Source organism: Myotis yumanensis, unplaced genomic scaffold (assembly GCF_028538775.1).
Source record: "Myotis yumanensis isolate MYYU_CA2020_CCGP unplaced genomic scaffold, mMyoYum1.0.hap1 SCAF_3, whole genome shotgun sequence".
Taxonomy (NCBI): Eukaryota; Metazoa; Chordata; class Mammalia; order Chiroptera; family Vespertilionidae; genus Myotis; species Myotis yumanensis.
In genome coordinates, this window is record NW_027223754.1 from 145,355,758 (window position 1) to 145,376,263 (window position 20,506).

Consider the following 20,506-nt stretch of genomic DNA (forward strand, 5'->3'; position numbering starts at 1 on the left):
GCATAAGGATATGCTGATTAGCCAATGGGAAGGGTAGCGGTTGTACGCTAATTACCATGTTTCTCTTTTATTAGTGTAGATGCTTTGATAATTGTATCTACAAAGTAATCTTTTTGTTAGCCTCAAATTATTGTCAGGGTAGACAGAATTTTTAGTATATCTGATTTAGATTACATAACCAGTATTTAAAACAGTACAAATAAACTATAATGGATGTTTAGATATAAGTAACAAAAATGATAATGAACATTCCTCTTCCAGGCTTTTACATATTTTTATTTACAGTTTGCTTCAATTTAGGGAGAAGAACTTCTACAGAAGTATCTCAGAGGGTCAACTTAGAGGAAGGACTTCCACTGAAATTTTCATGTATATTTTTTGGAAATAATAGGCATGATACTAATGTCCTTGGAAAACAGGTTTTAATATCAACATACTCAGAATACAATTTCTGTGTGAATACAATATATAATTTTAAAATATAAATTATAAAATCATTAATTTTAGAAAGTTTCCAAACTATCTAAATACCAAAAGAAACCCATACTCTGGCATAAAATTGAACCATTTTCTATATATTATACCAAAATTAAGTTTACCCGTATTCTAACATTGAGAAATGAGATAAAATATCAACATTAAAAAGTCTACCTAGAAAAGATCAATGATGACTTCATAGACTACTTTTACTTTTTTTTTTTTTTTTTTTTTTTTTTTTTTTTTTTTTTTTTTTTTTTTTACTTTTACTTTTATATTAGTCTTTTTGGACATGACTTTTTCTCTTAATAACATGATTTACATATTTAACAGAGGGTTATAATGTGGTGGGTGAATGGAAGACTTGAAGGCTGAAGACCAATGTTCAATCTAGAACCTCCTACATTACTGACATTCTATCACTTGTGCCAGTTGTCTAACTGTAAATATCTGAATGAATAAGTTACATCAACACAGATTTCTTTAGCTGTAAATTAGAGGTGATACCACCTATCATACAGAATATTTGTAAAGAGCAACCAAGAGAACCAATGGGTGCCCTAGTGCTTTGTTAACTCTAAGACTTCTAAGCTAAAATATTTTTAAAGATCTGAGTTAGTAGGGTTTGTTATTTTGTAAAAGCATCAAATAAACTCCTTGGCTTTGATGTAGTATTTTATTTAGTTATATTTACTGTTAACAAAGATACCAACAAATTTGTTCACTGTTCATTTAAAAGGGAAAAATATCTTACAACTCATTAAAAAAAACACTATGTAATTCAGGTCAACATTAGTGTCCTTTTACTTCCTTTGGTTAAGTCATAAGAAATCTGTTTCAAAAGAGAAGTATCCTATATAATAAAGAATTAATATGCTAATTAGACCAAACAGCCAGACGACCTTCCGGCGTCCTTCCAGATGACCTTCTGGACGAAGCTGGGGTGGTGAGGGCTGGCCAGGGGTACGCAGGCTGTCCACCAACCGGGGCTGCGAGGGCCGAGCCCCTTGCACAAATTTCGTGCATCGGGCCTCTAGTTTCATAAGAAGGTCTAAAGTTTATATTCTCATTAAATTCCAATTCAACACAATTTACCAAAGTACTTCACACATATGTCCTTTATAGCATTTATCATATTGTATAATAAATATTTTTTTTCTCTCTCAGGAGACTGAGCAACTTAAGGGTAAAAAATTGAGTCAGATTCATCTAATTTTTTTAAAAGCATTTTACTTATTTTTAAAATGTTTTTATTGATTTGTTTTTAGAGGGAGGAGAGGGATAGACACATTGATGAGATTGACTGACTGATTCCTGCATACCACCATTGGGGATCAAGCCTACAAACTGGGCATGTGCCCTGACTGGGAATCAAATTAGTGACTTCTTGGTGCAAGGAATGACACTCAACCAGCTGAGCCACACTGGGCAGGCTAGATTCATCTTTATATCAAGTCACTATAGCCTTTGGCTGGTTCTTTTTTTAAAATATATTTTTATTTTTATTGATTTCAGAGAGGAAGGAAGAGGGAGAGGTAGAAACATCAATGATGAGAGAGAATAATTGATCAGATGCCTCCTGCACGCCCCACAGTGGGGATCAAAACCACAACCCGGCATGTGCCTTGACCGGGAATCAAACCATGACCTCCTGGTTCATAGACTGAGATTCAACTTCTGAGCCATACCTGCCAGGCTTGGCTGGTTCTTTGTAGAGGTTAGTGAACAGAGTATACATAGAATGAATGAACAGAGGGTATGTGTTGTGTCCAGCAGAGGAAAAAGAGCTAGTATAATTCTGATTAGTTTATAGTATATGGTCAAAGTGATAAGATTATCAATAAACTAAAAATAGAATTTTAAGTTTCTTTTTAGATTTTATTCTATGAATAAGGCTATTTTTAAGGTAGACAGATGTGTGTTAATGAAAGAACCTGATGTAGAGAGTTTGGAACATGTTATCAGAACAGTAACATGAAAATTACATAGGGAAAATACCAAAAATTTTTCACTTTAAAATTACTCAGTGGTAGTTTATTTAGTGGTCTCAAATAATAATGGAGATTGCTGAAAGGTTGTTGTATTTCATAATGGTCTATTTTTGTGATTTTTAAAATGTTATATTAAGATAGCAAGTTATTATTGTAAATGGGAATCAGTCTACATTAGTGTTTTTTTTGGGGAGAGGTGGTGAACTATATGAGAATCTGTATTTGGAAAGCATAGTTTATGTTTAAATGATTATTTATCTAACTTACTTTGAGGTATAAAGTAGATATGGTCAATAAGTGTTTGCTGATGAATATTGACTAGGTATTGGTAAAAAGATAATTTGAAGCCATATTAGAAAAAACAACAGCATGGAGCTGAATATAATATTTATGATAAAATGACTAACAAGGTTTACAATACAGGGTGGAGCAAAAGTAGGTTTATAGTTGTTCATATGAAAAATAATACAATAATTAATAAATAAGAACTCTGCTTCATGTACTCACAACTGTGAACCTACTTTTGCCCCACCCTGTATACACAAAAGGATTTTCATAAATATTTGTTGTAAGTGCCTTACAATTAAAACAGACTTTCCTACCCTTGACTTTGTGAAATCTAGTTGCTTGGGAGGCATTCCTTATTAAAAGAGGGTGTCAATAATATAAAAAGACTGTTGCTAGGATCAAAGCAAAACAGCAGTCTAAGCTCTGGCCAGGTAGCTCAGTTGGTTCGAGTGTCGTCCCGATACACCAAGGTTGCGGGGTTCAATCCCTGGTCAGGGCACATATAAGAATCAACCAATGAATGCATAAATAAGTGAAACAACAAATCGATGGCTCTCTCTCTCACACCCATCAATAAAATAAAAAGAACAACAACCCAGCAATCTAAACAGTTGGGGGGGGGGGGGGGGAGGAAGTATTTTTTTTTTTTTAAATCATCAAGTAGCATTTACTTTATAGGCTTTCCTATAGCAATTTACGATTAGGTGTATGTTACTTTTATATGGTGGTGTCAGAAAGCTTGAATCAGGATTAAATAACTTCATGATACATCATGATACATTAGTAAATTTTTGCTGGATTTGATCAAAACTATTTGAAGTGTTCTTATTAAACATTTATCTGGTGAAGTAAGGCAAACTCTTTAATTGTTCAAGTGGCGACTATAAGAATAGTTCTGATATTCTATTTTGTAAAATAATTAGCACTTGCATAGCTTTTTTCACAGACACGTGTTTTTGTAGAGAAGTACATTTTATTTCCCTTATGCAGTACGGTTGTTCTATTCTACTCTTACTAAGAAAGGAAATAAAAAGCAAGCTGATGTGTAAGAAAAACGGATTCCATTTTAAGTTATAAGTTGTAAAGATATAATATAGTAAGTACTGTTTTATGATTAAATTCTACTGTAGGTTTTTGGGGGTAGGGAAAGCTTAAAAGTTTTGGTATCAACATACATGAAGGCAGAGGGAGTTCTCTAACGGAACTGGTAGCATATTTGCTTACTAATGCATCAATTTTGAAATTAAAAAAAATTTTTTTTTAGTAAAAGAGTAGTATACAGTTACCTTTTTGTTAAAGGTAAAAGTTAGATCCTGATCTCTGCATTATTTCACGACATATTTTCTTAGAAGGTTAATATAACCAGCTACCAGTTTTTACTAGTCTGAGGTACTTGAGTCCTTACTAGCTTGGATGACTCAAGGGTACTTCATATTTAAAATATTTTCAAAATATTTTACAATCCATTTTAAAAGATAATATTCTTATGAGGGAGATTATGATTAGCTCACTTTTACTGTTAAAAAGATATAGAAAGTTTAAATAAAAGAACTTGCCCTGCACCTCAGGCTTTTTTTCTGTAAAGTTTCCAAATCACAGTGTCAGTAATAATTTAATACAAACCCCAGCAGTTTTAAAGTCATATTTAATATTGGTTAACTCCTACTTACCTTACTTAGAATGTAATGTCTCAACTTTGGTACACAAAAACATTTTTTTCTAATATAAATTAAACACATTACTTGTTATAGACTGTTCTTCAAAAGTTGTTTAAAAAGGCAAAAACACATCTTGCAAAACTTCCTAGCAAATTTTTAATGTATGCAATTCTCATGTAAGGCACTTCCATGCTTTTTCAAATAAGTTTCATAAAGTTTTCTATTTTTGTAATCAAGTCTTCATAAGTTATACAGTAAGAACGTTACTTCAAGTAAAACTTTATTAAATACCCAATTTTGGCATTATTTCCTTAAATATCTTTACCTTTGAATAGAATAAATGATGGGCATCAAGATCGATGCAAGCTAATCTTTTTTTTTCCTTTTGTGTGCAGGCTAACCTTAAATAAAAGCACTCTTGATCTGGTTTTTATTTAGAGAATCGGTAATGTTTTCTCTTGTTGGTCTTGTTCAAGAATCTTGAAATCCTCCAAAGGAAGACTGCTTAAGGCAGTTGGTAAAATGTGTTCAGATGTGCCTTTAGGTAATATGTTATTTGCTTCTAGATTCTTCACCAAGCAAGTGGCTTTGATCCATCTTCGAGTTGCTCTGCGTTCTTTTTGTAGGCAAGTTTTCATTTTCCTTCTTAAACTTGCTATTTCTTTTTCCAGTTTAATTATCCTCTTTTTTGCCTCCATAGGATTCCTAAAGGCATAACTGTGTTCAAGTAGCACTTGTTGACTATTAATGTTTGATTTTAAATTAGAAGGTCCGGTTGGAGTACAACTGTTACTTTTCTTCAGAAGATTCCGTGACTTGAGTTTCTGTGCCAAATAATATTAGAGGGTTGTACATAAGTTATGCAATATCACAAATAAATTTTGTCCAGTTTAAATAACAGTATTTAAATTGCTCTTTTAAAAACTGATTTCAAAAGATAGCAAACATCACCAACCCATCTCATGTAATCATAGATTCAAGTTTCTCAAGTGGTTGAATTAACTCCAGCCACCTATTTCTTTTTGTTTTCCCTCTAGAGAGATACTAACATTGGTTTGGAAATAGACACTGGACTTCCAAGGTCCTTCCAAATTATTATGATTTTATGGAGACTTTAAATATCTTTTGTAATTGTCTAAGGCCAAATAATGTATTTAGAAATTTATGTGATACTGATTTGATTTCTTTTGTAGGTAAATATTATTTGCTCAATTAATATTTCAGACCTTGGATCCTACTTAATAAAAATATATTCCCAAGTATCAAGCCCCTGAATAGATTTAGTACTTATTAATTGTTCAGTTATAGCTTCCACTCAAGGACTTAAAATGCGGGCAGAAATTTTTGCCCAAATCAGAAACCTGAGGAACCTTTTTCCTTTATTACTTTCATTCAATGAGTCATCAAGTCGTATTAATTCTACATCCTATATATCTCTATCATGAATCATCTCCTCTAACACTCTTTTAAAAAATTATTATTAAATCTATTGGGGTGACATTGGTTAATATGATCATATAGGTTTCAGGTGTGGGATTCTATGTTACAAGATCTGTATATTGCACTGTGCTCACCACCCAAAGTCAAATCTTCTCCCTTTACCATATATTCAGTCCCCTTCACCCCACCCGCCTCTTTAGCATTCTTAATGCTATTCCCATCAGGCCTATATTATATCTAGCTTGAATATGTCATTACCTACCATAGACTTTATATGGGTACAAAAATCAAAAATGGTTGGAACAGCATCCATTTTAAGTCGTCGAGTTTGTCCTGTTAGGTCAAAACAGGAGGCTTCAAAGTGCTTTGAACAAAGAAAAGTGTGTTTTCCTGGCACAAAATTTTTGCGCCTAACCAGGCGAACCCATTCTTTTCTTCTTTTAGGGTCCAAAGGAAACCTTAGAAAAACAAAAAAACAAAAAAAACCCTCAAATTCCAACTATCACAGTTCTGGTTGCACCTAAATGGTTAAAACAAATTTTAAGTGGTGATGATTTAAAGTGTCTTCAGCCCAGTCGGTGTGGCTCAGTGGTTGAGTGTTGACCCACGAACTGAGAGGTCCCCGGTTTGATTCCTGATCAGGGCACATGCCCACGTTGAGGGCTCGATCCCCAGTAGGGGATGAGCAGGAGGCAGTTGATTAATGTTTCTCTCTCACTGATGTTTCCATCTCTATATCCCTCTCCCTAAAACCAATAAAAACATATTTTAAAGTGTCTTCAATTTACATACAAAATGTTACATTTCCAATATCCAGACATTGTCACAGAAACCAATTCATGCTAATTTTTATAAGTTGTAAAAAATTAATAAAAAACGGACTCGAGTGGTCTTATTTTTCAGGGTTTTAAAAAGAGATCTTTCTTCCTACTCCAGTCCTTAACCTGGGCAGTAAAAATAAACAAGACTACAGTAATCTAGGCCCTGGCTGGGTAGTTCTCTGTTGGTTAGAGCATCGTCCCAATACACCAAGGTTGCTGGTTCCATCTCCAGTCAGGGCACAAGAATCAACCAATGAATGCATAAACAAGTGGAACAACAAATCAATCTACCCCTGCCCCCCTTTTCCTCTCTCTGTAAAAAAATTTAAAAAAATGACTAAACTAGATCAAGCTTATGTAAAGCCGTATAAGCAGGAGTAACTACATTGCACAGATCTGCTGCTGATATATTAGTACCTGGTCAAGATAAATCAAATTAATGCCCAGGTTGCAGGCTCGATCCCCAGTAGGGGTTGTGCAGGAGGCAGCTGATCAATGATTCCCTCTCATCATTGATGTTTCTATCCCTCTCTTCCCCTTCCTCTCTGAAATCAATAAAAATATATTTTAAAAAAAGATAAATCAAATTATCTACAGATTAAATTTTATCAAGGAAAGCCTAAATAGATTCTGGTATTCCTCTGTGTTCCTTCATTATGACACTTACCATACTGTTTTTGTTTTGAAATAAAAGTAGATTATAAGTTTCTTGAGGACAGGAATCACTGTATCTTTTTATCTCTATCTTTTTTGTTTGTTTATTTTGTTAATGCTCACCCAAGGATATTTTTTCCATTGATTTTTAAAGTGTTTTTATTGACTTTGGAGACAGGGAAAGGGAGAGAGAGTTAGAAACATCAATGATGAGAATCATCGATTGCTTGCCTCCTGCACGCCGCCCTACTGGGAATAGAGCCCACACCTGGGCATGTGCCCTGACCAGGATTCAAATTCTGACATCCAGGTTCATGGATTGATGCTCAACCACTGACCAACACCAGCTGGGCCCATTGAGAGAGAATGGGAGGGAGGAAAGAGAATGGGGGAGGGAGAGAGAGAGAGAGAGAGAAACATCCATGTGAAACACATTGATTGGCTGCCTCCAGAATGCACTCTGACCGGGGCCAGGGATCAAACCTGCAACTCAGGTATGTGCCCTTGACTGGGAACCCAACCAGAGACCCTTTGGTGCTCAGGGCCCCGGGGCCTCACTAAGCAAGGCTGGCTAGGGCTTATCTCTTTAACACGTAGTACAGTTGCCTTGAATAAGGACTTAACAAAAATTTGCTTAATTAAAATGAGACAGGATATGTAAATTAAGAATGCACTGTATTACTTCCACATAAACAGCCTATATTTTTTAAAAAATGAACTCTTAAACTACGTAATACAGTAGAAATCATAATTATTACAAAAAGTAAAATGCTGCTGACAAGCCCAGCAGGAATGTTTTTCCTTTCATATTTATTTCAAATATAAAATATACTAATGTGTACCCAGTTAAGGAAGAGAATATAAGGGACTGTCAAAATTAGTGGTGACTGCGTTGACTGATTGGAAACATATCAACATTCACATGTAATGACTTTGAGTTCAACTCTTCTTTAGTTTGATTACCTAATGAACTGAGTAGTGTTTAAAAAGAATCATTCATGTTAGAAGATCATGTGGCTCCCCAACTGAAGCTTCACTAGGTAACAGCTTTGGCTATTATCAGATATCCAGTTTGCTTAAATGACCGGCAATGAGGGGCACAAAGAGATGAAAGCCCAGATTTACTGGTAAATACCTTCCAGTCTCTTGTCCCTGTCCCCTCCAAACATATCCCGACCTGAAGATATTATTAGCATTTGTTTGTCACTCTGTAGTTCACGTTTTCACAAATGTAAGTTTTTTCTATTTAATTAGAAACCCCTGATGAATTTATCTACTGTTTACCCCTCACCTTTTAATAAAATGTATTCTCATTTCAAAGATCTGTTCCAATATTTAATGGTTTGGAAATATTTCCTGTGCCCTAAGCTAAAAAAATCAAGCTTCAGTTTATAAACACTAAACTAAACTTATGAATTTCTTCTTGTTGGGGGCCTCAATAAAGATGCAGAACTTATAAACTAAGTACTATTATTGGATTATCGTTTGTATAAGACTTCAGAAATATGAAGGCTGTCTTTCAGATATTTAACCTTTTTTTTCTTTAGTTTTTTTAAAACGAGCTCCCTAATTATGCAATCAGTACCTCCAACTGAACCTTAACCAAATTTTATTTCCTTCTTTTAAGACTCAATTTAGGAATCTCATCTTCCTAAAGAGGTTTTTCATGATCAGAAGACGAGGTTAGATGTTTCTATATGATAAAGAATTAACACCACTGTATTCTAATTGCTTGCTTTTCTATCTCCACCACTGCATCATGTTTTTCCTGTTTAGAACTGTTCTTTACTACTTTATCATATTAAGTAAGCACTCAGTGAGCTTTTCTGAGTGAATCAATGCAAAGTGAACTAAAGGGGCTAGCTTAGCATTACTAAGTAATCTTTAGTTATCTGTGTTTAAATAGAATAATAATCAACAATTTTACTTATTTTTTATATATATATTTTATTGATTTCAGAGAGGAAGGGAGAGGGAAAGATAGAAACATCAATGATGAGAGAGAATCATTGCTTCCTGAACACCTCACACTGGGGTTGAGCCTGCGACCTGGGCATGTGCCGACTGGGAATTGCATTGTGACCTCCTGTTTCATAGGTCGACACTCAACCACTGAGTCATGCTGGCTGGGCTAATCAACAATTTTATATTTAATTTTTCATAATCATGTTTTGCATGTGTTGTTTGTATTTTTCTTAGTATGTTCAAAGGGGGGTAGAGATAGCCCATAGTTGAATTTATAATAAATCGTCCTCTAAGTATTTAAAAAATAACAGGGTGGCCACAGATGGATATATGTTTGTCTACACCATAATAAAAGTAGGCTTTCAAGAAACATTAGATGTTTGGAAAAAATCACTCAGTATTTTAAGCAATGCTATTTGCCTTGGGTCTTTAATAAATGGCTGAATGCCCATATATTCCAAGCACTGCCCTAGGAAGTGTCCCAAGTGGTAAATAAAACTGACCTACTTTTATGGTATCTACCTTCTACTAAGGGCACACTGTAATGGGGAGGACAGAGAATTGAACAACTTGATGCAACAGAAAAGAACGGCTGAGAACTGTTGTCTCTCAAGTCAAATCAGGGTGTCAATCCTGGTTACTTTACATAACAGCTAGGTAACTTTAGGCAAGTTATGCAACCTTTTTAGTCTTTAGTTTTTATCACCTATAAGGTACCATTTTAATGGTATCTAGTGTGGTTAAATGAGACAGTTTATGGTAAATACTAGATAAATGTTATTTGTTATTATAAAAGTAATTACAAATGTCATGGGTGTTCTAAAAAAGGTTAAATACAAGGTTGAATGGAACCATAAAGCAGGAAGAGATAATCTAGTCAGGAGGCTTTAGGATAGTAGGAATTAGCTAGAGGAATTAGGGTGGGAACAGTGAAGAGTAATGACATGAAATGATGCAAGAGAACTAAGTTAAAGAGTAATTTTGAACTTTATCCAAAATGGCATTGGCAAGCCATTATAAGTCACGATTTAGAGCTGATTTTAAAAATATGTTTTTACTGATTTCAGGAGAGAGGGAGAGGGAGAACATCAGTGAGAGAGAACCACCAACTGGCTACCTCCTGCATGTCCCCTACTGGGAACGGAGGCACGTGCTCCCACCAGAAATTGAACCGGCGACCTCCCAGTGCATAGGATGATGCTCAACCGACTGAGCCACACCAGCTGGGGGCATTATCTTATTCTTAAAACTATATATGTCTGTCATATCTATATGGTATAAAGGCTATATAGAATAGTGTGGTACTGCACATTCCTTCCCAACTTTATGATTAGTGATGTCAGGTTGGTAGTTTGAAACTAGATAATGTAGGATTTATATTACAGAATTAAGGCAAATACTATGAATCAGGGCTTTCCCCTTCCTTGGAGATTCTGTTGTTAAACATTTAGCAACACATCACTGATTACAGAAGTTAGGAGTACATGAATGGAAGCAGTGAACCAGTTAAGAGGCTGTTGTAATCGAGTCAAAAGGGAATGGTAGGAAGTTAAGGAAGGCTGACCTTCTGATTTCTGGGTAGATGATGTTCTCATTTACTGAGAAAAGGCATGTGGGAATAGGAGTAGGTTTGAGGGAAGGGCAAATTCTTTAGTACAGTTTTGATATAAATCTGAGGAACTGGAGAGGCCAGGGGAATACTGAGACACTTGGCCTATAGGTCCAAAACTCAATGAGATTTGGACTGGAGATAATTTGAGAAGCATCAACATGTAAATGTTAACTGAGACCACAGAAACAGCTGAAATTTTTTTTACAAAGAGAGGGGCTGGTAGGAGCGATAGACTACAGAAGTAAGTGAAAACCACAAAATTAGTGTCAAATAATTCAAAAGTAGAGAGTATTTCAAGGAGGAAATGATCACATGCCAAGAAAAAGGAAAACAGGAGTGACAACTCATGTTAGCAAGAGCAGTTTCAGAAAATTATTCGTGAGACCTAGTCCAGAGTGGGCTAAGAGATAAGAAAAATGAAGATAGTTAAGTTCAGGCAACATAAGTTGTATATGGGATTAAAGAAGTCTACCAATGTCTTAGGAGAGGATTTAGTTCATATTGTTTGTTTATACAATAGAAATGTATTTTTACTGTTATTTTATGACCTACATTTTTGGGTTACACATGAAAATGTTAATTTCATAAGCAAATAGTCAAACATGGAAAGTATGCATGCTACTGTATCACTGTGTATCTCTTAAACATTCATTATTGGTCCTAGACTCTTCCCTATCTCTCATCTTCCAAAACAAATATAATAGTTTCTCCTCAAATATTTCTCAAATCTGTCCACTTCTTTCCATCCTTATTGTCAGTACTACTCTAGTCTAGGCCTCTGGGTGGACTCTCCCTTACAACTCTCACCTCTCCTATTCTAGTGCTGGTTGTACTAGCAAAGAAGTACACTGTGTAGTTCAGTTGACACTGCTGTAGATTTCCTTGTGAAAGAAACAGTGGGTAAGTGAACATTCTTGAAACAAGCCTCTTTCTCACTGCATTTCTCTCTCGATCATGCTCAACCAGCACTTTCAATAACACTATTCACCGTATTTCAGCCAGAGGACTTTTTAATATGCACATTTAATCATGCCACTCTTTTAAAACCTTCCCTGGCTTCTCAAGTACTAATGGATAAAACAGAAAATCCTTAAAGGGGCACACCAGACTATGTCACCATTTGGTCTCATTTGAAATTTCACATCCTTTGAGAAGTGTTACTTTGGCTTTAAAGGCTAAGTTAGTTCTCCCTGAATGTCTTTTCTGTGACACCTAACTGCAATTATATTTTTCTTTCTTTTTTATTATACTCTAAACTTCAAGAATATAAGAATTTTCTGGATCTCTCGCATGATGTCAGGCAAATAAGAACTTGGTACACATTTGATAGATGAACAAAACAGTACATTTGATGAAGTAGTTGAAAACAGAAACATCACAAAGATTTTTTTAAAAGTGGCAACTTTTAATAAGGGGGTACATTTAGTCATCATGAGGTAGGGAAAAGGTCAAGAATATAATTTTCTACATCCTATGAATGTATTAAGTTGTGAGGTATATAAAATCAGAACAGAGAAGGTAAACATTTATTTATTGTATTTCATGTAGTGTTCAAAGTACTTTCAAGAGTTCTGATTTGAGAGAACTAAAGAATTTTCATTGGCCCTACCTGGTTTGGCTCAGTGGATAGAGCGTCAGCCTGTGGACTGAAGGGTCCTGGGTTCGATTCCGGTCAAGGGCACAGGCTTGATCCACAGTAGGGGGTGTGCAGGAGGCAGCCGATCAATGTTCTCTCTCATCGTTGATGTTTCTCTCTCTCTCTCTCCCTCTCTGAAATCAATAAAAATACATTAAAAAAAAAAGAATTTTCATTGCTCTTCCAGCAAAGGAAGGAAGAACACCTAGGTTCTTTTTATCACTGTTAGTAAGAATAGAAAGCATATCTTTTGCACTTTCATTAATATAGCTTAATTCCATGATTATCATCAATGATGACTCAACTCCTCTGCAGAGTTACTGTATGGGACTATCAGAAAAAATCCAAATTGACTCATGTCAATTCAGCTGGTAAGAATTTCCTGATTTTAATGGGAACACAGTAGGCTTTAAGGCAGTGGTTCTTAACCTTCCTAATGCCACGACCCTTTAACACAGTTCCTCATGTTGTGGTGACCCCCAACCATAAAATTATTTTCGTTGCTACTTCATAACTGTAATTTTGCTACTGTTATGAATCGTAATGTAAACATCTGATATGCAGGATGTATTTTCATTGTTACAAGTTGAACATAATTAAAGCATAGTGATTATTCACAAAAACAATATGTAATTATATATGTGTTTTCCGATGGTCTTAGGCGACCCCTGTGAAAGGGTCCTTCGACCTCCAAAGGGGTCGCGACCCACAGGTTGGGAACCTCCGCTTTAAGGTGATTGCCGGCTCGAACAGGAAGATTTCTTACGGAGTCATTAATGTCAAGTCCAGTCTAATACACAGGAGTAAAAGAGTAGAAAATGAAGGTATCCGGCTGTCACTTTTATAAGGAGTAATCACCATACAGAACTTGGATTTCTTTTATAAAGCAAGTACATCTTCCCCAAGGGGAGAAATACTGGGCAGATCTGAGCAACACACAAAGGGAAAACACAATGCTTCCCTGCTACCCCCAAGGACTAGGTAGTGAAGGGATCAGAATTCGCAGAATCCTCGTGTTCCTTCGACACAAGCAATATTCAATCTAACGGCTCTCACCCCCGCTCCCCGCCCAGGTTACCTGTGGAAGCTGATGTTAATGTGCTTGTTGTAGGTAGTGGCACAGCCCGCCGCGGCGCAATTGGTCGGCATGTCCCTTCCCCCCTCATTCGGCGCCGTCGTGAGCCCGTCCTGAGGCGCTGACGGCTACGCGGGGCCAGCGAGGCAGGGGAAAGGCCCGCCGAGCAGAGTCGCGGGGCGGGGTGGGCAGCAGGGGTGCGAATGTATGTGCGTCGGGGGTAGGGATCCACCTTCCCTCTTTATGAATATGGCCGACTTGAGCCCGCAGAGCCGTCAGTCCCGCAGCGCCAGTCGCCTTCCTTTGCCTTCACCAACATGGCGGACACAACCCGGTCCCCTTTGGGGGCCAGGGACTACTGCGTCTCTTTAGGACCTGTCCTTGGAGGAAAAAAAAAAAAAAAAGAAAGAGATACCATCCACCTCCCCGCCCCCTACTTCTATGATACACTCTCGAGGCCGAGATTAAGAACAGACCCGCCCTTTCCAACACGCACCCAGATATCCCAATCCAGTCCGAGGTGGGTGTGAGTTGTAGACTGGAAGGACAGCCCCTAAAACAGGAAAGGAAAAACTACAAGTCCCACTGAGAATCGCGTGGTCTTCATCGTTATCGCGGGAACTGAGAGCCTGGTTTCCGGCCTTCCGTCGGAAGTGACGTCGTGGGCCACTTTCCCAGCCCCTTTCTCGCGAGGCGGAAGAGCTCTATTCGCGGAGGAGCAAGGGGGCGCTAGGGTAGGGAACTGGGTTACGACGGTCCGGCGAGAGAGAGAGCTGGGGTGCCGGGAAGTTGGGGAGCACAGCCCACTAGGTGTCCGAATAGGGTAAGACCGCACTGACCGGGTCCGTTAGGAAAGAAGGGACCGAGGAGGAAGGTAATTGTCGGGCGGTTCCCCGGACGGTGGACTCCGGTTGTGTGGAAGGCGCTGCTCCCGGGATGGCGACCGCAGATCCTCCGGCCGCAGCGTCCAGTGGCCTGTCGCCCAAGGAAGAAGGGGAGCTAGAAGATGGGGAGATCAGCGACGACGATAACAGCCAGGTACGGAGCCGGAGCAGCAGCAGTAGCAGTGGCTGCGGGCTGTTGCCGTATCCGCGGCGGAGGCCTCCTCACCCGGCCCGGGGCGGTGGATCCGGCGGAGGCGGTGGCTCCTCGTCGTCATCGTCCTCTTCGCAGCAGCAGCAGCAGCAGCTGAGGAATTTCTCACGCTCGCGGCACCCGTCGGAGCGGGGCCACCTCCGGGGACACAGCAGCTACCGACCCAAAGAGCCGTTCCGCTCTCACCAGCCCTCCGTGCGGATGCCTTCGAGCTCGCTGTCCGAGAGCAGCCCTCGGCCGTCCTTCTGGGAACGGAGCCACATCGCTTTGGACCGTTTCCGCTTTCGAGGCCGGCCTTATCGGGGTGGGAGTCGCTGGAGTCGGGGTCGTGGCGGGGGTGACCGAGGAGGCAAGCCGGGGGGCAGACCCCCGCTGGGTGGAGGACCGGGGTCCGGATTCAACGGCAGCCAGAGCTGGCGGGAGCCCTCTCCACCTCGCAAGAGTTGTATCCTTAACGTGGCGCTCGGCCCTGGGTGTGTCACTAGAGTTTCCCTTTAGCGTCCTTCCTAGGTCTGCGGGATGAGTAACTTCTCTGCGCCGCCAGAGCCGCTCGTTGGTTACTTACGGTAAGTTGTTCTTTGGCCATCCCCATGTGTCATGCCGTAGTAGTGTTTCTCAGGATTGCTTTATTGGGTATATTGCCTTTTAACAGGACCGAGTCATTGTTTGGGGCCAAGCTAGTGGAATCTAACAGTCTAAGGTCAGGTTTGTAAACGGACCTCAGAAGTCCACGTTTTATTAGCATTTGTCTTTGCTGGTACAGAAACTTTAATACGTGAGGTTAACTTGGACTGTTAGAGGGAGAGGAAAATTATATATAGACAAACGATTTGGGGAATAGTGTTTTGGGTTTTTTTTGTTTTGCGGTTAAACGAAACTTTTATTGAGGGAGAAGAGTAGTAAGAGGTTGTCTTCCAGAGGTTCTTGAACCTCAGACCTCAGGACGTATTACACTTTTGATATTGTAAATCGTATTATACTTTGATATTGTAAATTGTGAAGTTTCATTCTGCATCATCTTACCGTTTTTGTTTGTGATTTTGTTTCTACCGTTCTTGATTTATTCTTATATATTGGTGTCTTTTAAAGTGGGGGGGGGGGGGGGGAAAGGACCATATATTATCTTCACCAACTCTGTTAATTCAGAGGATTTAAATTCATGTATCTTGGAAAACTTTACCTCCTTAACTGCTCTATTTCTTACGTTTACTTTGTGGACATTTTATAATTCCTAGTGCTGACAGATTGGGTCAGAAAGAGAAGGATAAACTTAACAGCATTTTAATTTTTAACATATGGGAAGCCATAGGGATGTGTGGAGAGGTTGAGAAGCAAAATACCTGATTTTTGTTTCCTCTAACCTTATTCTTCGTTATCTTTAACATTCCTGAGTCTACGCAGTATTTATACTGAGTAATCAGTCACCTGAAGTTTTGCTGTTTTGTGATGGGTTGATAGAACTATGTCTTGCATATTCCATGATAACGACATAAAAGTAGTTTACTTGGCACCTTTATTATTGGTTGCAATTTCCATGGTATAATGATTTTGTTAGTAAAGTTATTATATATGAAACTTACATATAATGACGTTTGTTTGGAAAGCACTCAACATTTTTATATTAGAGCCATATGGTCTTTTTTAGATGTCAAGATACAAAGGGGACAAGAAATGTAGGTTAGGTAAGTAGCAGCAGCTTCTGGTGCTAATGCCTTGTAAAAACTTACATTGGCAGCCAAAATTTGAGTTAGGAACATTCCAGGATTATTTCAGAGAAAATCATGTAGGTATTTAACTTTTAAAGTGACAGGATGTTTTTCAATAAAGTTAAAATCCCTGCCTGAGCTATTTATTAACCAAGAATTTGTTCATTGTCAATTCTGAATCTAAAAACAGAAAGGTATTTAAGCACACATATATATATTTTTAAGAATAGAAAAAATGACACTTGTAATTTGTGTTGGAGAGATGGAGTTAAACAATTAGTTTAATGTAAAAAGTTCAAATTGAGGTACATAAAAAGGATTATGGGAACTCAAATTTTATTTTTAAATTATTCTATAGAAAAGGGGGTGATGAGTGTGTTTCCCTACCTTTTTCCTTTGCCTTCCTTCTGTACACTCATTTAATATCACCTTGGCCTCTGCCATATACCTTTATTAAGTTAATGTTTTTATTAACCGTTTGAGTCTCAAGCATGCGATCGCGCTGCTTGGTATTTCTCGACATAAAATAAAACAAGCGCTATCACGCTGTTTGGGTCTTTTCGTACTCATTTAGAGAAAGCGCGGTTGCGCTGTTTGGGATTCTTCGACAGTGTTTTTTCAATACCCCCTGGGACTCAAATGAATCGTATGTTTTCTCGACATAAAATCGATCGCGCTGCTTGGGACTCAAACGGTTAATAAACAGGCATATGAAGTTGTGAAAAAAAGTAACCAGTCTGATTTCTTTATTAACTTATTAGAAATGAGCTGTCTTGATGTTTTTTCTTTTCACAGATGCTGCATTTAAGAAAAGGATGCTTGTTTTGATCCTCTGCTAATTGCTTTTCTTGTGAAGTATCATTAATACATCCTAGAGGTGGTATTCTTTTAAGAATTTGTGAAGAAAAACATAGTTCCCAGCCACTTTTGTATAACATGAGCAAACAAAATTTGTAATGTGAAATTTTATTCAAATTTCTTTCTTTTTTGAAAAATTATCTTTATTGTTGAAAGTATTAGATGTGCCCTTTTCCCCCCAGTCATCCTCCCTTAACCTTTCCCCCGCCCCCCCCCCCCCCATTCAGATGTCTTTAAGACCAAGATTGTACTGAGTTTAATTCATATTTCCATTGTTAATTATAATAATGACATTTTTATTTTACAAGTTTTGCATTCAGAAAGAATAAGTGTTTTTCTGTGGCTCATTTCCATAATCTAGAAGTGAAGCAGCATGAGTACAGGTGGTTGGTGGTGTTTTTTTTAAACTTCTTTCTTTGTAATGATTAAGGTATGCTAGGTGTAGCTTAAAAGAAGTAGAATAAACCAAATCCTACTGCAGTACTTAACTGTCTTTAAAAAATATTTTAAAATTGATTTTAGTGAGGGAGGGGGAGGGGGGAAAGTGAGAGAGAAACATCCTGTGGAAGAAACATTCAGCTGCGTCCTGTCCTACTGGGGATGGAGCTTGAAACCCAGGCATGTGCCCTGACTGGGAATGGAGGCCCGCATCTCTTGGTGCATGGGATGATGCCCAATCAACTGAGGCACACCAGCTAGGGCCAGTACTTATTTTCATTCTTAATTGATTTGAGAGATGGGGAGAGGGAGAGAGGAACATCAATGTAACGGGGAATTGAACTCGCACCTTCCAGACTACGGGATGATGCTCCAAGCAACTGAGCAACACGTGCCAGGGCATTCTCATTCATTTTTAATTTTTTTTAGTGATGGACACTTAGTCTTAGCATATGTTTCCTTTGGTTGACTACTGTTTTAAACCTTTAAATCTGATGAGAGCTAAAATATTAGGCCAGTGTCTCTCATCAGTAGACAGTCATTCTATTTTCACCTGTAGTTGTAAAGGTTGACAGGTAGTTTGTTTTTAAAACCAGGTTTCAGCTAGAAATTGCATCCTGGCCAGCTTAAAATTAAATCCTTTAAGTGTTTGCTTTTAGCTGTTCTGCATAGACAGAAGTAGATTTCAGCCCTGCTGGGTAGTTCAGTTGGTTAGAGTGTTGTCACCAGCGCCAAGGTTATGGGTTAGATCCCCAGTTAGTGCACATAAAAGAAGCAACCAGTGAATGCCTACATAAGTGGAACAACAAATTAATGTTTCTCTCTCCCCACCACCTTCCATTCTCTAAAATCAATAAAAATAAAAATTTAAAATAAGATTTCATTGAGCCTTGAGGATTAGTTAAAATCATAACTCAGTTTTCCTCATTTTTCAGTCCTTTGGTTATTTTATTTCTTATTAAGTGTATTGAATCTTCTTTCTATAAATGTTTCCAATGTTATGTCATTATTATTTTTTTAATTACTGGGGCTGTGCCTTTAAATAGCTCCATTGAAAAGTGAGATGTAAATGCAGTTAATTACAGCATTTATGTACAAAGAATACATAATGGTGGGGTAGCAAATAATTTTCTGGCTTCAAATAGGTGACATTTGAATTGGGGTCAATTTGAAGAACAGAAAAACCTAGACACAAAGCTATGCATAAATTGTGATGAACAGTGGAAAGGTGGATTGGAAAAGGAAGTACAGGTCAAATGAAGGCATTATATGCCATTATAAGGATTTTGGAGTCTGTTTTTGGTGAGATACCAAAAAGGGAAGAGATCTGACCAGATTTATATTCTAGATTAGTCTAGCAGCAGTATCGGGGATGACTTGTGGAAGAACTCCAAATATTTGTTCTAGGCCAAGCTTCTCATAGTATGTAAAACTATGGCAATGCATTAGAATGCTCAAAATAAAAAGAGAGGCTATATGTTACCATGGAGAGCACCATTACTGGAGTTAAGAAAACTTAAAGGGGAAAAAAAAATGTAGGGAAACAAGTGGAGAAAGAAGTTATGGAAGCCAAGAGAGAAGTGGCTTAGTGTCTAATGCTACAGAGAGGTCAGGTAAAAAGTGATGGATAAACTCGGCCAGCAGAAGCCAGACGCCATTGGGTTGAAGAGTGTATAAGATAGGTAATGAGACACTAGTGCAGTGGTTCTCAACCTTGGCTGCACATTAGAATCACCTGGGAATTTTTTTTAAATCCTGATTTCTGGCCCTCATCCTCTGGAAATTCTGTTTCTTTGTTATGGGGTGAGGCCACAACATTAGTAACAAAGAAACAGAATTTCCGGAGGATGAGGCCCAGAAATCAGGATTTTAAAAAGATTCCCAGGTGATTCTAATGTGCAGCCAAGGTTGAGAACCACTGCACTAGTGTTCTTTCAATAAACGTGGCTCTGAAGAGATCAGAGAACAAATATTTACCAAAACTTTTGCTAGAACCATTAAGATTTTAAGTTGTAATTCTTGTTTAGTTTCTAAAATATTTGGTGTTGATTCCCATTCTTGAATTGGTCATTAGGGAAGTTTAAAATCTTTGCAAGTTGCTTGTCATGTAAGTTATTAAACAGAAGAAACATTTGGTAACTAATGCTATATTCTAGCCAATTCAAATGATCTGTAGATGACATTGTATTAAAGTCACATTAAATACTTTTCTCTTGTTAATTTGTAGGCTGGAAAAGGGAGGTGTAACAATTCTCATATGTATGAATTAAATTTATAGTTTGGAACTTTGTAGCCATTTCCAAGAAAGAAGTTGTACTGTGTTTATCACTATGTTAGAGAAGAAAATAACTAAAATAATTGGTTTAGGTATCCTTATGTTTAGGGGAAATGTTTAGAAGATACTTTTTGAATACTATTTAAGAGTTTTATTTTTTTATCGTAAAACTGCCTTCATTGTCTTAGTTTATGCATGTGTTAGATGTTAGTATAGTTGATGAGCTCGAAGATTGTTATGTATTAGGTTTTTAAGCAAATGTTTCTTATTCATAAATCAGTCTTAATTGTCAGTGTTCATTTTTTATCTCTATTTTTTTTAAAATTGAGACATGAGAAGAAACTAATTAAAAAGAAGAAATTTTCCTCCTGATTATCTGAAGTGTAAATTATCCACATCTGTGACAAACCATTCAGTTTCTTCCCTCTTGCTTCAGAAAGGAATCTTAACATCAGCTCATTATGGGCTTTCCTGATACCTACAGAAGGAAGGATGTTATAACCTAACCAGATGGAAT

General features: G+C 37.6%; 2 protein-coding genes across 5 annotated transcripts in view; one reads left to right on the forward strand and one right to left on the reverse strand.

Moving 5' to 3' along the window:
- Window positions 1-283: 283 nt before the first annotated feature.
- On the reverse strand, window positions 284-14,774 carry THAP2 (THAP domain containing 2). Of its 4 annotated transcripts, none has more exons than XR_011470808.1 (4): window positions 13,621-14,756; window positions 6,117-6,312; window positions 4,740-5,238; window positions 284-1,510 (listed from the first exon to the last, which is right to left on the reverse strand). XR_011470808.1 is itself a non-coding variant. In XM_070409723.1 (4 exons), the coding sequence occupies exons 2-4, from the start codon at window positions 13,689-13,691 to the stop codon at window positions 4,849-4,851; spliced, it is 657 nt and encodes a 218-aa protein (XP_070265824.1). In that variant the 5' UTR covers window positions 13,692-13,992; window positions 14,114-14,756; the 3' UTR covers window positions 4,548-4,848. The 4 variants fall into 4 exon arrangements, 2 of the variants coding, with proteins under 2 accessions (XP_070265824.1, XP_070265823.1); XM_070409723.1 differs by lacking the exon at window positions 284-1,510 and having other exon boundaries at window positions 4,548-5,238; window positions 13,621-13,992; window positions 14,114-14,756; XM_070409722.1 differs by lacking the exon at window positions 284-1,510 and having other exon boundaries at window positions 4,548-5,238.
- Window positions 14,323-20,506, forward strand: part of ZFC3H1 (zinc finger C3H1-type containing) — a 66,621-nt gene continuing 60,437 nt past the window's right edge. The window contains exon 1 of the mRNA XM_070409721.1: window positions 14,323-15,157. Coding sequence (XP_070265822.1) covers window positions 14,554-15,157 — 604 coding nt within the window. The 5' untranslated portion in view covers window positions 14,323-14,553. The remainder of the gene's footprint in view (window positions 15,158-20,506) is intronic.

What these genes read in the sequence shown, in the direction of transcription:
- THAP2 (XM_070409723.1), bottom strand. Translation starts at nt 13,691, where the DNA reads ATGCCGACCAATTGCGCCGCGGCGGGCTGTGCCACTACCTACAACAAG. An exon ending in ATTAACATCAGCTTCCACAG is followed by an intron (nt 6,313 to 13,620) that starts GTAACCTGGGCG and finishes TGTTTTTCTAAG; the next exon opens with GTTTCCTTTGGACCCTAAAA. An exon ending in GTACCCATATAAAGTCTATG is followed by an intron (nt 5,239 to 6,116) that starts GTAGGTAATGAC and finishes TATTTGGCACAG; the next exon opens with AAACTCAAGTCACGGAATCT.